At 40.9% G+C, this 13,773-nt stretch overlaps 1 protein-coding gene across 1 annotated transcript in view; it reads right to left on the minus strand.

The window, feature by feature from the left end:
• Positions 1 to 210: 210 nt before the first annotated feature.
• P2RX1 (purinergic receptor P2X 1) overlaps positions 211 to 13,773 on the minus strand; it is a 45,066-nt gene continuing 31,503 nt past the window's right edge. Inside the window, exons 8-12 of the mRNA XM_070945906.1 lie at positions 10,571 to 10,701; positions 7,099 to 7,189; positions 6,331 to 6,396; positions 1,559 to 1,660; positions 211 to 267 (exon numbers count right to left, since the gene is read on the minus strand). Coding sequence (XP_070802007.1) covers positions 211 to 267; positions 1,559 to 1,660; positions 6,331 to 6,396; positions 7,099 to 7,189; positions 10,571 to 10,701 — 447 coding nt within the window. The remainder of the gene's footprint in view (positions 268 to 1,558; positions 1,661 to 6,330; positions 6,397 to 7,098; positions 7,190 to 10,570; positions 10,702 to 13,773) is intronic.

The raw sequence follows: 13,773 nt of genomic DNA on the forward strand, positions 1-13,773 counted from the left end.
TTACTAGGAATGGATAAAGCCAGGCCATGGAATTTGATGGCAATGATGTTCGATCTTTTATTAGCTTCTGCTTTCTGTATATCAGAGAAGCTAAGTCATTTCTGAGGTTTGGAAGGCAGAGGAGGGAAGATTCATTTAATTATTTAAATAGCACGATGGGGATTAGATTATTTCTCCTATGAACATTACTTTTCATTTTCACTTACAATCTCATAGAGAACTCTTTTTCTTCCCTTGTGAGTTGCTCATGTCAAAGTCTTCTTTTTCCTAAGAATATTGTTTTAAAAGATTATAAGACATAAATGTTATTCAAAAAAACGAGAGGCATATTTCTTTATCTAACATTATATGACTGATGCAAAAGGCTAAAATGTTTTCAGGATTTAGGTCTGAATGAAAGATGCATAATACAGGAATATTTGTCTTCTGGATGCAAAGATTCCATCCCACAGAATATCCTTTTATCCAAATATCCCAATTGGTTGGAAGCTAAGCCGATCTGGATCTGATTGATGTCTAGATGGGAGACTACTTTATACTCTACATGGTTAAATCTTATAGCTCGCCACTGAATCTGGGACAGGTATGAGTTCAATAAAGCTTCTTCTTCTAATTAGCCCTTGTATTTAGCATCATAGACTTCCTGCACTCTGCTGACTTCTCTGTGCTTTGATTGGTCTTTTATTCTGCCTTCTGGTATACAGGTAGTCCTCAACTTACAATCATTCATTTAGTGACTGTTCAAAGTTACAACAGCACTGAAAAAAGTGACTTATGACCATTTTTCACACTTATGACCGTTGCAGCATCCCCACGTTCATGTGATCCAAATTCAGAGGCTTGGCAACTGACTCATACTTATGATGGTTGCAGTGTTCCGAGGTCATACAATCCCCTTTTACGACCTTCTGACAAGCAAAGTCAATGGGGAAGCCAGATTCACTTAACAATCGTGTTACTTAATTGCAGTGATTCACTTAGCAACTGTGGCAAGAAAAGTCATAAAATGGGGCAAAACTCACTGAACTGTCTCGCTTAGCAATCAAAATTTTGGATTCAATTATGGTCATAAGTTGAGTAGTATCTATACTTGATTACTCCTATTTGATAGGAGTAAATCTCTACCTTGCCATGGACAAAATGTTTGGGCAGAATTCTTGAAATTGTATTTCCGGAGAGATAAATGGTGTTTACTACCGAGTTTTCTACAAGGAGTCAAAGACCCAGGATTTGGATATTGATAGGGAATCAAATCTAAAAGTTAAAACCAGAAAGGCAGGGCAGAAGAATGTACAGAAATATACCAGAATCATAAAAATTACTGGCACTCGGTAAACATATTATCCCACAAAAGACAGTTTCTATAACAGTTCCTTCCCATGAGGATTCAATGGTCAATCTGATTAGGCAGAACAAATCCAGAATATGAGAAAGGATGTCACTGGACAGGAGAATCTTCTCAGTTCTGATTTCCATTTTAAAATGTACTTGGGATCCTTCTCAAAAAGGAAAAGACAATATTTCAGTGCATAGCTGTATAAGATTGATGTCTACTCACAGAATTGACATAATTCCGCTCCACATACTTGAACTTTTTCTGCTTATAGTAGTCCCGATTAGATAGGAAATTTAACAAAAGCAGATCACAAAGTACAGAGGCCTACCAGAAAGAAAGCATATTGGAAACCTGAAAACCAATATAGTTAACATATTGAAATAGTCTAACTCAGCAGGTTCTGGAGAACCGGTAGCGGAAATTTTAAGCAGTTCAGAGAACCGGCTAATACTACTTCTTGCTGGCCCCAGAGTGGGGTGGGAATCAGGGGTGAGTTCTACTTACCTTTACTACTGGTTCGCAATGGGGCCGTGCGCGCTCTCTCTCTTCGCTCGCATGCTCTCTCTCTCTTCTGCGCATGATGTCGGGGTGGGTGGACGGAACCTCCCTCTGGTTTTACTATCGGTTCTATAGAACCAGTCCGAACCGGGAGCAACCCACCGCTAGTGGGAATGGAGATTTTGCAATATCCTTCCCCCATGAGTGGGGAGGGAATGGAGAATTTGCAGTATCCTTCCCCTGGAGTGGGGTGGGAATGGAAATTTTGCAGTATCCCTCCCCTGCCACGCCCACCAAGCCATGCTCACCAAGCCACACCACGCCCATCAAGCCACGCCCACAGAACCAGTAGTAAAAAATTTTTGGATTTCACCACTGGTCTAATTCTAAAAGATATGGTGAGATAGAACTGGACACCATTTTCTATCATTCTCATAGACATCTCTAATGGCTAGTTGGCTGGCAGGTATCATCCTTGCTTTTTTATACAAGTGAGATGGGCATCCACGATAATTTAGAGAAGAAATAATCTTGTAAACTACTGCCCTGACATTATTCATTTTTTTCCTGTCTCTTGGAAATGTGGTGTGACTACAAGTTTATTTATCACATTTTGAAACCTTCAATAAGAATCTTGACTTATTGACAACTGTGCCAGTATACATACTCTTGAATCTAAATTGTAGAAACACTGATTCTTGGTCCCTTTTAGACCACTGGCCACTAGGAAGTTCCCTTCAATTGCAAGCATGATATTCTTAAAGTCTACTTCTCAATCGTAACAGATTTAACAGATTAACAAAGTTGGAAGGAACCTTGTAGGTCATCTAGTCCAACTCCCCACCCCCTTGGCCAAGCAGGAGACCATTTCTGACAGATGGCAGTCCTGTCTCTTCTTGAAAGCCTCCAGTGATGAAGCCCCCACAACGTCTGAAGGCAACTTCTGTTCCGTTGGTTGATTGTTCTCATTGTTAGAAAATTCCTCCTTATTTCTAGATTGAATCTCTCCTTGATCACTTTCTATCCATTATTCCTTGTCTGGCCTTCAGGTGCTTTGGAAAACAGGTTGACTCCCTCCTCTCTGTGGCAGCCCCTCAAATATTGGAAGACTGCTATCATGTCTCCCCTGGTCCTCTTCACTAGACTAACCATGCCCAGTTTCTGTAACTGTTCTTCATATGTTTTAGCCTCCAGTCCCCTAATCATCCTGGTTGCTCTTCTCTGCACTCTTTCTAGAGTCTCAACATTTTTTTTATAGTGTGGTGAGCAAACTGGATGAAGTATTCTAGGTATGGTCTTACTAAGGCTTTATAGACTGGTATTAGTACCTCACTTGATCTTAATTGTATCCCTCTGTTAATGCAATTTAGGATTGCATTGGCTTTTTGGGCTGCCTAACCTGATCTCTTCTTTCTCTTTCCTCCACCATAAAGGCAGAAAGCTCACAAATACATGATTTCTATTTAGAATATAACTTTCTTATAACTATAACGTTGCTTGTCCTCAACTTGCACATTCACAATCGGTATCTAGGCAGCAGACAGAATACTGTAGTTATAGTCCTTTCAGCCTGTTTTCTCCATGATGCTTCCTCCTTTGTAAATTACAGTAATGTTTTTTAAATTTGTATTTCAATATTTCAGTTAATCGAGTACATTTCATGCTGTGCCTCCTTCTGCTGATGTAATGCTTTATTTTGGCAATGTGTAGGTGACCACTGTGCGTGTTGGTACAAAAAAAAAAATCAGTGTGGGTTTCTCTCCTATTCCTTCTTTCATGTTTTTAGAATTCCACGTTTTTAGAATTTTGTGCAACCATAAAGCACAAAATATAGCTGTGATACAAGTTCTCTGATATTAAAAGCCCCTGAATAACATGTCAATATTTGAAGGATAAAGCTAGTGAAGGGGGAGTGATGGTGAAATGATCATGTGAAACTTTAACAGTAAGAGAGTTGGAAGGGCCCTTGGAGGTCATCTAGTCCAACCCCCTGCTCACGCAGGAGACCTGTGCTAGGGATTCGAACTGCCAAACTGTTGATGACAAGCTCAGTGTCTTAGCCACTGAGCCACCTAGTCAGGTGAACATACTTACAGAAACTTCCCAAAGGTGCTTTTTCAAGAGGCAACTGGACTTTCTTGGTTTTTTTTTTCTTTTGAACACATTTCACTTCTCATCCAAGAAGCTTCTTCAGCTCTGACAGGACAGTGGGAAATGGAAGGATTCAGTGGTGAAATCTAAAATTTGTTACTACCGGTCCTGTGGGCGTGGCTTGGTGGTGGTGGGGTAATGTGACTGGGTGGGCGTGGCAAATCTTTTTTTTTTAAATTTTTAAAACCATTTTTTCTACAACCTCTTCGGCGAAGAGGTTGTTAAAAAATGCTTTCAAAAGGCTCTGACGATCCCAGCTGAGTTGCCTGATCAGCAGAGGCTTTTTAAAAAGCTCAGCTGGGATTGTCAGAGGCATTTAAAAGAAAATAAATGCCTCTGACGATCCCAGCTGAGTTTTTTAAAAAGCCTCTGCCGATCAGGCAACTCAGCTTGGATTGTCAGAGGCATTTAAAAGAAAAAAAGGTTTTTTTTCTTTTAAAAGCCTTTGACGATCCCAGCTGAGCCACATGATCATCAGAGGCTTTTTTTTTTTTTACTTTTAAAAGCATTTTTTTGGCCAAAGAGGTTGTAGAAAAAATGCTTTTAAAAGTAAAAAAAAAAAGCCTCTGATGATTGTGCGGCTCAGCTGGGCATGGGTGGGGGTGGGGGCAAGGATTTTTGCTATCAGTTCTCCAAACCACCCGCCTCCATCGCTACCGGATCGGGCAATCCGGTCCGAACCAGGAGCATTTCACCCCTGGAAGGATTTATATTCCTTGCAGACAGCTGGTCATTTGCGTCCTTTTAGAGAGTCATTGAGGCTACTTGGAGGTTGATCTGTGTCTTCAGGGTCACCTGAGAAGTGCTCCTGGTTCCTGTAGTCTGCAATTTTTTTTCTGTGGAAATCCATTCCTGCTCCCACACCATTCCTGCTCCCACACCATTCAAAGGGTGTTCATCCCAAATTGTATGGCTAAAAGTCTGTAGAGATTCTCTGTCATTCAGGTCATAGTTGTCCCAAAGGGGCTTTTTTAGGAGTCAACTAGACTTTGTTTTTTTTCTTTTGAAAAAGAGAAAAAAAAGCAAGAAAGTCCAGTTGCCTCCTGAAAATGCACCTTTGGGACAACCATGACCTGGATGACAGAGAATCTCTACAGACTCTTAGATCTTAGGATCCTTCACTGGAAGCTGGAACAGAATTCATGTTAGACAGGAGCAGCCAAACTACAGGTAGTTCTCGACTTACAAAAGTTCATTTAGCAACCGTTTGAAGTTACAATGGCAGTGAAAAAAATGGCTTGTGACCTGGCCTGTCATTTATGACTGTTGCAGCATCACCATGATCAAAATTCAGGTGCTTGGTAACCAGCATGTATTTACAGTGGTTACAACACGCCAGGTTCAGGTGGTATTATCTTCAAAATTCTGGAATGAATTGCCCCCGGAGGTTCGCATGATTCCCGACCTACGTATCTTTTGCCGTGCCCTTAAAACTCTATTGTTTCAACAGGCTGGGCTGGCTTAGAAAATGAATTTTAATTGGGTGTTTGTAGCTTTTAATATAAGGGCCAAATTTTTAATATATTTTAAACTGTTTTTAAATTTTATGGGTATATGTTGTTTAGTATGGCTGTTTTAGTATGGCTGAGTCCTTCGGGAGAAGGGCGGCATAAAAATTTAAATAAATAAATAAATAAATAAATAAATAAATAAATAAATAAATACCCTCCAAAGACCAGATTTTGAAGGATCTTCCAAACTTATTAGAGAAGGGCAGTCTATATCCAGAGAGGAGAGACCCTCACTAAAAGGGCTCCCTTTGACAGTAGGACCCATAATATGGCATTTCACCAGATGGGCAGATTCTACTTAGAACTAAGGAGAAATTTCCTGACTGTTGGAACAATTAATCAGTGGAACAACTTGCCTGCAGAAGTTGTGAATGCTCCAACACTGGAAGTTTTTAAGAAGATGTTGGATAACTATTTGTCTGAAGTGGTGTAGGGTTTCCTGCCTAGGCAGGGGGTTGGACTAGAAGACCTCTAAGGTCCCTTCCAACTCTGCTATTCTATTCTATTCTATTCTATTCTATTCTATTCTATTCTATTCTATTCTATTCTATTCTATTCTACTTAGAGCAGCCATTTTGGAGACACCTAGGCTTTAAAGCTGTGCTAGTCTCTTTAAAACCCCATAGGGTTAATTTGCAGGCAATGCAGTTTCCATAGTAGCAATGTTACATGGGCAAACTTAGGCATGTAATACATGACTATCCAGAATGCTGCATGCTAAAGTTTCTGATGGGACTTCTGTGAGATTTGCAAGGTTTTAGGGATCTTATGAACTGTTAGTAAAATCTTAAGATCTCAGCAAAATATAGAAATAGACAAAATACAAGCACTTACCACTCCAAAGATACCAATCCCAGAACCTATAGTAGTCATTGTTGGAATAATATCAAATTTTCCTGCCTGGATAAACAGAGGAAAAAGAAAGTTCAAAGATGTTGGGGAAAGAAGATGTGAATACAATAGCTATTATTAGGGCTGTCACCAATTAAAGACAGTAGCAATTAGTCTAGCTATTCCTCTAAGTAATAAAGTAAACAGTGACTTAGAGTCAATCACTGTCTGTTGTCTTAGTTATCTTAGCTTGTGGTCATGATAAAACAGGACAGGGAGAGAGACTATTTATGCCACCTTGAACTTTGAGAAAAGGTAGCCTTTGAGGATAGGTTGGATAAAGACAGAAATGGGTTGCTGCCGGTTTAGACCGGTTCACCTGAACCGGTTGTTCTGATTCTGTGTGGTTCAGAGAACTGGCAAATTGGACCACTGGTGGCACCCCCCTGCCTGATTTTTTGGCCATTTTTTTGGCCGTTTTCAGGCTGTTTTTCCGGCCAAAATCAGCCCAAAAAACAGCCTGAAAACTAACCTGAAAATGGTCTGAAAAATGGCCAAAAACCAAGCCATTTTTCAGGCCTTTTTCCAGCCATTTTTCCAGCCAAAATCAGAGCCCACCACTGGCTAAAGACCTGACACAGTTCATGATATATAAAGTAATCTAAGATTACAAGCCAACATAATGCCTGTTTGTGAGAAAGACAGTTCTATTAGAGATAAGCCAGGGGACTAAGACAATAGAAAGAATTATTTTACAAAAACAAGCACTACCTTCCCGTTCACCAAAATATCAAATCGGACGCCAAACACCTTGTACAGAACCCTCATGTCTCTCCCATTTTCTCTGTAATATCTGGCATACCTTCCAAAAACAAAGAAGAGAAAACAAGAGATTGGCTGGAAGAAAGGATTGTTATTATCGATGATCTACTGATTAATTTAAAATATTTGTAAGCTATCTTTCTAGGCAACATTTATTCAAAGCAGGTACTAAAAATTACAATACTTAAAAGAAAAAAAAACTAAACCTGTGTTATAATCCTTGAGCAAGAGTTTTATGCAAATAGAACCTCTACAAAAAAGTAAATGACAAAATGGCAAAATGCAGTGGCCCGCATGGTTTTGTGTACACATGTATTACCTCTCCTGCGGGAGCTGCATTGGTTGCTGATTTGCTTCTGGGTGCAATTCATGGTCACCTTTATGGCTTGGGACCAGGTTATCTGAGGGACTGTCTCTTGCCGGTCACATCTACCTGACCCACCAGAGGTGGAGGCAAGGAATGTTGTGGGTCCCATCCCCTAGGGAGACAAACCTGGTGGGACCCAGAAGAAGGGCCTTCTCCGTGGTGGCTCCCTCTCTCTGGAACATTATTCCCCCAGAGATTAGAATGGCCCCCACTCTAACACTCTTCCCGAAGGTGCTGAAGAGCTGGTTCTGTCAGCGGGCCTGGGGAACCCAGAGTGGGATGGAGTCCATTAACTGTCTCGTGTGAGGTGCTGTCGCCGGGATGGAAGGCAGGGAGTGATTTTATTATATTAATTTATTATAGGATTCTCTCTTTTATTACTTTTATTGTTTTTATATGCGGTTTTATATTCTTGTAAGCCACCTTGAGTCAGCATGTGTGAATCGATGGCAATATAAATTTCCTAAAATAAAATAAAATAAATAAAATAAATGCCTGTATTGCTAAGCTATAAAGATCAGCTAAGGATCAGAATGTAGTGCTGATCTTCAAAAGGATGGTCAGGCTCATTTGGACATACCAGTAGCTAGTCATTCTTATACACTGGTCCTAAACACCTTAGGCCCAAAGCCAATACTTTGGATTCCACAGTTGGTAACCTGAAACCTTTATCACTTTGATTCTTTTGACCAATTTTGGTCAGGTTCCCAGGATTTACCAGTACTTCAGGTTTCCTCCTTCCTCTTTTAAAAGTAAAGGGTTTATATATTTTTTTTATACTTTGGGGTGTTGGAAGACAAATCCATCTGGTTCAGTTCCAAGTGGGGAGAAAGACACTGGAAACATGGAGGCTGATTGGAAAGATGATTTATTGGTGAACAGGACCACATGGGTTTTAGGTCCTGGGTAGCTGAGCACATAGAGTGGAGAGTGAGAGGTATTTGTACCAGGGATGGGTTCTACTTACCTATACTACCAGTTTTCAATGGGATCACGCGTGTGCGCTCGCTTCACTAACACGCGCGCCAAGCTTCTGCGCATACGCAGATCGCCTATGACAACATCCGGGGCTGTGGGCAGATCCTCCCGCTGGTTTTACTACTGGTTCTTGCAAATCGGTCAAAACCGGGGACAACTGATTTGTACTCTCTTTTGGGCTTTGAACCTGAGCTTCTTGTTCCTGTGGCAAGGGCATGTATTGTATTGGTTGCTGTCAGGCTCCCATGGGGCTATGCAGGGGTCATAGGCTCTCTGAGCTCCCAGATTTGGTTGAAACTTGGAGGGTGATGTAATGTTCCCAGGTGTTTGTGCCATGGGGTGAGCTCTGCTGATAGATAATCCTATTATGTCCTGGAGGGTCATGTCTTAATCCCATCAACCTGGAGCTGAGGCCTTTTGTCTTGTAGATAGGCTGTCCCAATCTTTCTCAATGGGCACCAAATATCTGCTGGGGACAGGGAGCTGCAGGGAGCTGCTTTCTGTCTTTAAAAACTTGTTTCTCCTTTCCTCATCCAGGGAAATATTCTGCCTTTTTTTAATACTCCTCAAAATATTTTATTCTTCTCGGAGAGGGGTGGGTGCTAACTTTCTACAGGGGTTTTGAAATCTCAACTTGTATCACTGTTTCTTAAATATTGTCACCTGGTCCTGAATTATTGGACCATGTATGCAACAGATGATTACACCTAGCAATAAAATACAGTTTTATAGGAAATAAAGGGTGCAGTAGAAAGAGTGAAGAGAAGAGCAAAGAACAAAGAGGATTAGGGGACTGGAGGCTAAAACATATGAAGAACGGTTGCAGGAACTGGGTATGTCTAGTTCAATGAAAAGAAGGACCAGGGGTGACATGATAGCAGTGTTCCAGTATCTCAGGGGCTGCCACAGAGAAGAGGGAGTCAACCTATTCTCCAAAGTACCTGAGGGTAGGACAAGAAGCAATGGGTGGAAACTAATCAAGGAGAGAAGCAACCTAGAACTAAGGAGAAATTTCCTGACAGTTGCAACAATTAATCAGTGGAACAACTAGTGACAGCCTGCGAAGGCTCCTGGATTGGGGCTGAAAGTTAAAAGCGGAAGCTGTATGATCCGTCCCATAATTAGGTAGACCAGGTTGCCCTGATAGACCAGTCTCACTGGAAAAGCACTTAAAAAGCTGTGATTATCTGGGTTTTTCTATTAATATTTATTATATTACTAATTAAAACTGAGTCATTTAATTCTGCAGGGTCCTGAAAGGGTCTTAAGCCTAACCCAGACCTACACATTGAGAATCATTGGATTTACTACATGTATATCAAACTCAACTTAACCAAACATGCATGCAGTGTTCTCATCAAGCCACAAGATGGTGCTAGTCTACTATAATTATTGAGCTGGAGCAGAATTTCCACTTCCAAACCTAACTGGCAAGCATCATTCTAAAGTATGGGGAATATAGGCTGACATTTATTACAATTACTTATTTTTTTAAAGCAAATGTGTCCAGAGACTGCAAATAGAGATTATATCCAAGGAGGCCTTATGCAAATAATTGATTGCTTTGTGTGCTGTTTCTTCATGCTTACTAGTTTGGGTTTTCTAGAAAATGGCATGTCCTTATGCTCTGAAGCCACTCAATTCACCTAGGATGAAGTAGCAAAACGTCCAGATTAAATCCTAAATTTCCATTGGGCTTCCTGGCTCCTGACTTGACTTTGATTCCCTGATATTTCTTTCCTCGTTCATCCTCCCAAGTTGTGTAAGGCCCAGATTGATTTTCATACTAGCTAAAATAATCATCATTATTTAACGACCCCATAACCCCTTGTGGGGTGGAGTCTGAGCAACTGAATGGAGCTGAATGTTTACTGGCCGGATGCCCTTCCTGTTGCCAATGCGGAATTATATTCTCATCGTGCCCAGAGAGAGAAATATCTGCCTCTATCTAGGATTGAACTCACAGCCTCCTGATTGTGAGGCAAGAGCTCTGCCTTGCTAGGCCACCCCACCACTCTTTCCTACTAGCTGAAATGTGGTAAACTAAATGAAACAACCACAAAAGTCAATCCATACCTGAAATTATAGCCTGGCGAGACGTTACTGTCTTCATTGTACAGTCTATGGAACTTGTAAACAGGTACGCAGTATTTCAGAGACCAGTCAAGGTCACAGTCCCAATTTATGGTGATTCCAACAAGGCCACCCTGTCCAAACAGAAGCAGCACTTTTTGTAAGTTTTTTTTGTTCATGAGTTGCTTAGAATATTTGAGGCTATTTAGAGAAAAAGGCGTATAATAGAAGATGCAGTTGAAATTTCATTTAGGGTGAATTCATCTCCTTAATTCCTCAGTTCCTGGTGATTTCCTGGTTTTGTCTATGAAGTTTTCTTGGCAACTTTCAGAACATTTCTTTCAATTTCTCAATCCAACTTTAAGCCCTGTTATTTTCTGGCAGTCTGTTCCAAATACTAATCAAGTATAATCCCACTTAAAGTTTTAAACTGTACCAAGAGTGATTAGTTTCTGTACTCCATCTGAGCACAAAAAGGGAAAGAGATTTATTTATTTATGGCATATCATGCACAGACTAGCAATATATATCAACATTTCACCTAGATTAGTAAACCACAATAAAATAAAAATGTTAAAAATATCAATGTCTAAATACCAATATCTAGGCCATTTTTTAGGCCTTTTCAGCCCCAAATGACGAGAGAGATCGGGAATATTATTTGAATGTGCTAAATCAATGTCAAGGGTCTCAGCACACTCAAGAGCCAATCCCAAAGGTGCTTTTTCAGGAGGCTACTGTGCTTTCTTGTTTTTTTTTTCTTTTGAAGACATTGCGCTTCTCATCCAAGAAGCTTCTTCAGCTCTGACAGGATAGTGGGGAATGGAAGGATTTATATTCCTTGCAAACAGCTGATAATTTGCATCCTTTTAGAGGGTCCTTGAAGCACTTGGAGGTTTATCTGTGTCCTCAGGGTCACCTGCGTAGTGCTCCTGGTTCCTGTAGTCTGCAATGGTATAGACTTTTAGCTATACAATTTGGGATGAACACTCTTTGAATGATGTGGGAGTAGGAATGGATTTCCAGAAGGAAAAAAATTGCAGACTACAGGAACCAGGAGCATTACTCAGGTGACCCTGAGGACACTGATAAACCTCCAAGTGCTTCAATGACCCGCTAAAAGGATGCAAATTACCAGCTGTCAGCAAGGAATATAACTCCTTCCATTCCCCACTGTCCTGTCAGAGCTGAAGAAGCTTCTTGGATGAGAAGTGAAGCGTCTTCAAAAGAAAAAACAAGAAAGTCCAGTTGCTTTTTGAAAAAGGACCTTTGGGACAGCCATGACCTGGATGACTGAGAATCTCTACAGACTCAAGAGCCAATATGTTTCCAAATGTTTATTGGACAGTAACATAGACATGGCCATCCTTCAAGAAACGTACATAGAAAACAAAGAAAAAGCAACTCAGAAGAAGCAAGATTCATGGCTACGACCTGTTGGGAGCCACCTACCACTGCAGCTAAGGCATGGCTAACATATGTTAGAAAGAATATAAAGGGAAAATGTATGCAAGAATCATGCACTAAAATGGACATCATTTAAGTCTACAAATACAGTAAATACTGTGCAGTGAAGCATGATCCTGCAAAAGTGCATAGATGTTTTTTCCTCTCATAATATGGGGTCATGCAATAAAAGCTAGATAGTGGGAAATTCAGCCAGCGGCCAGGGTGGTGATGAGTTATTTTCACATGACACTGTGTTAACCTGTGGAATTTATCAGCATAGGATATAGAGATGGCCTCTGACTTTCTGGAATGAGGTGCTGAGAAAATACTGTTTGACACCTAAGATGGGTGCCTAAAGCATGTAGGAAGATCTATGGGGATAGAAGAAGAGCTTAGAGCTGTTCCTCACACCTGAGTTAAAGTGCTGTTTGCACTTTACCCTGGCATAAAATTTGATGCCCCTTCTGGTGATCCCTATCCTGCCATTGGCATGATACTAACAAGTAGCATTTTTCTTATTTTCATTGCACAGAGAACATTAAGACAGAGATTGGTGGATTCCCCAGATTTGTTGGCCCATGAATCAACCAATCAGTGCAAAAATATCAAATCGTTCTCCGGGAATGGGCTACAGCTTCATAGGAAGGGAGTTTTGACAAATAGCAAATTTAGCCATCTTTCAAAACGTATTCTGACGTGGTATAGGTGTTTTGTGTAAATTTAAAGGTATAATGCTTTTCTGTCATTCTGGATCTTTTAGAGATCACACCAAAACAAAACTGATTATTTTGGTACTTTTGGGTACAGGGTTAGCATTATGCTGGAAGAGTACTAAATCTATGTTCAAAAACAACCCAAGCAATGGCTGATAGGTACAAAGAAAATTGCAATGAAGCAGCAAGCATCCAATTCTGGTTAAAGGTAAAAGTAATGGTTCCCCACGCACATATGTGCTAGTCCTTCCCGACTCTAGGGGGTGGTGCTCATCTCCGTTTCAAAGCCTAAGAGCCAGCGCTATCCGAGGACGTCTCCGTGATCATGTGGCCGGCATGACTAAATGCCAAAGTCGCCCGGAACGCTGTTACCTTCCCACCAAAGGTGGTCCTTATTTCTCTACTTGCACTTTTTACGTGCTTTCGAACTGCTAGGTTGGCAGAAGCTGGGACAAGTAACGGGAGCTCACCCCGTTACGCGGCACTAGGGAGTCGAACCGCTGAGCTGCCGACCTTTCAATTGACAAGCTCAGCATCTTAGCCACTGAGCCACTGCATCCCTTACCATTCTGGTTACCATGATAACCAGAATGGTAAGAATGGTAAATAACCAGAACCAGTTCTGGTTACCATGATACATAAAAAGATTTTGAGACTATGGAAAGTGTGCAGAGAAGAGCAACAAAGATGATAAAGGGTCTGGATCTTATAGCATCCAGCGGCCAAAAAGGACAGGAGCATTAAATGCCAGATTGGTTACACCCCATAGAAGTCACCAGGATTTGACACTGACTGAGTGATTGGTGAAGCAAAATTGGCACAGCTTGTTCCTGCGTAAAGGGGCAAATAGTACTTTAACACTGGAACAGCTTAGAATGACAACTAAGGCCTTTTGTTTTTGCTTTAAGTAAACACAGAACCCCAATTACACTCTTTTGTTCCTGAAATTCATCTTCCTTTATGGGTGAGAATTGTCTCATTGATCATATGATGGAGGAAAGTTATGCAGCAGGATTCAATTTGAGTCGGTCACCAGGACCAAAT

Source organism: Pituophis catenifer, unplaced genomic scaffold, assembly GCF_029215685.1.
Source record: "Pituophis catenifer annectens isolate HBS135680 unplaced genomic scaffold, rPitCat1.0.hap2 SCAF_1, whole genome shotgun sequence".
Classification (NCBI taxonomy): Eukaryota; Metazoa; Chordata; class Lepidosauria; order Squamata; family Colubridae; genus Pituophis; species Pituophis catenifer.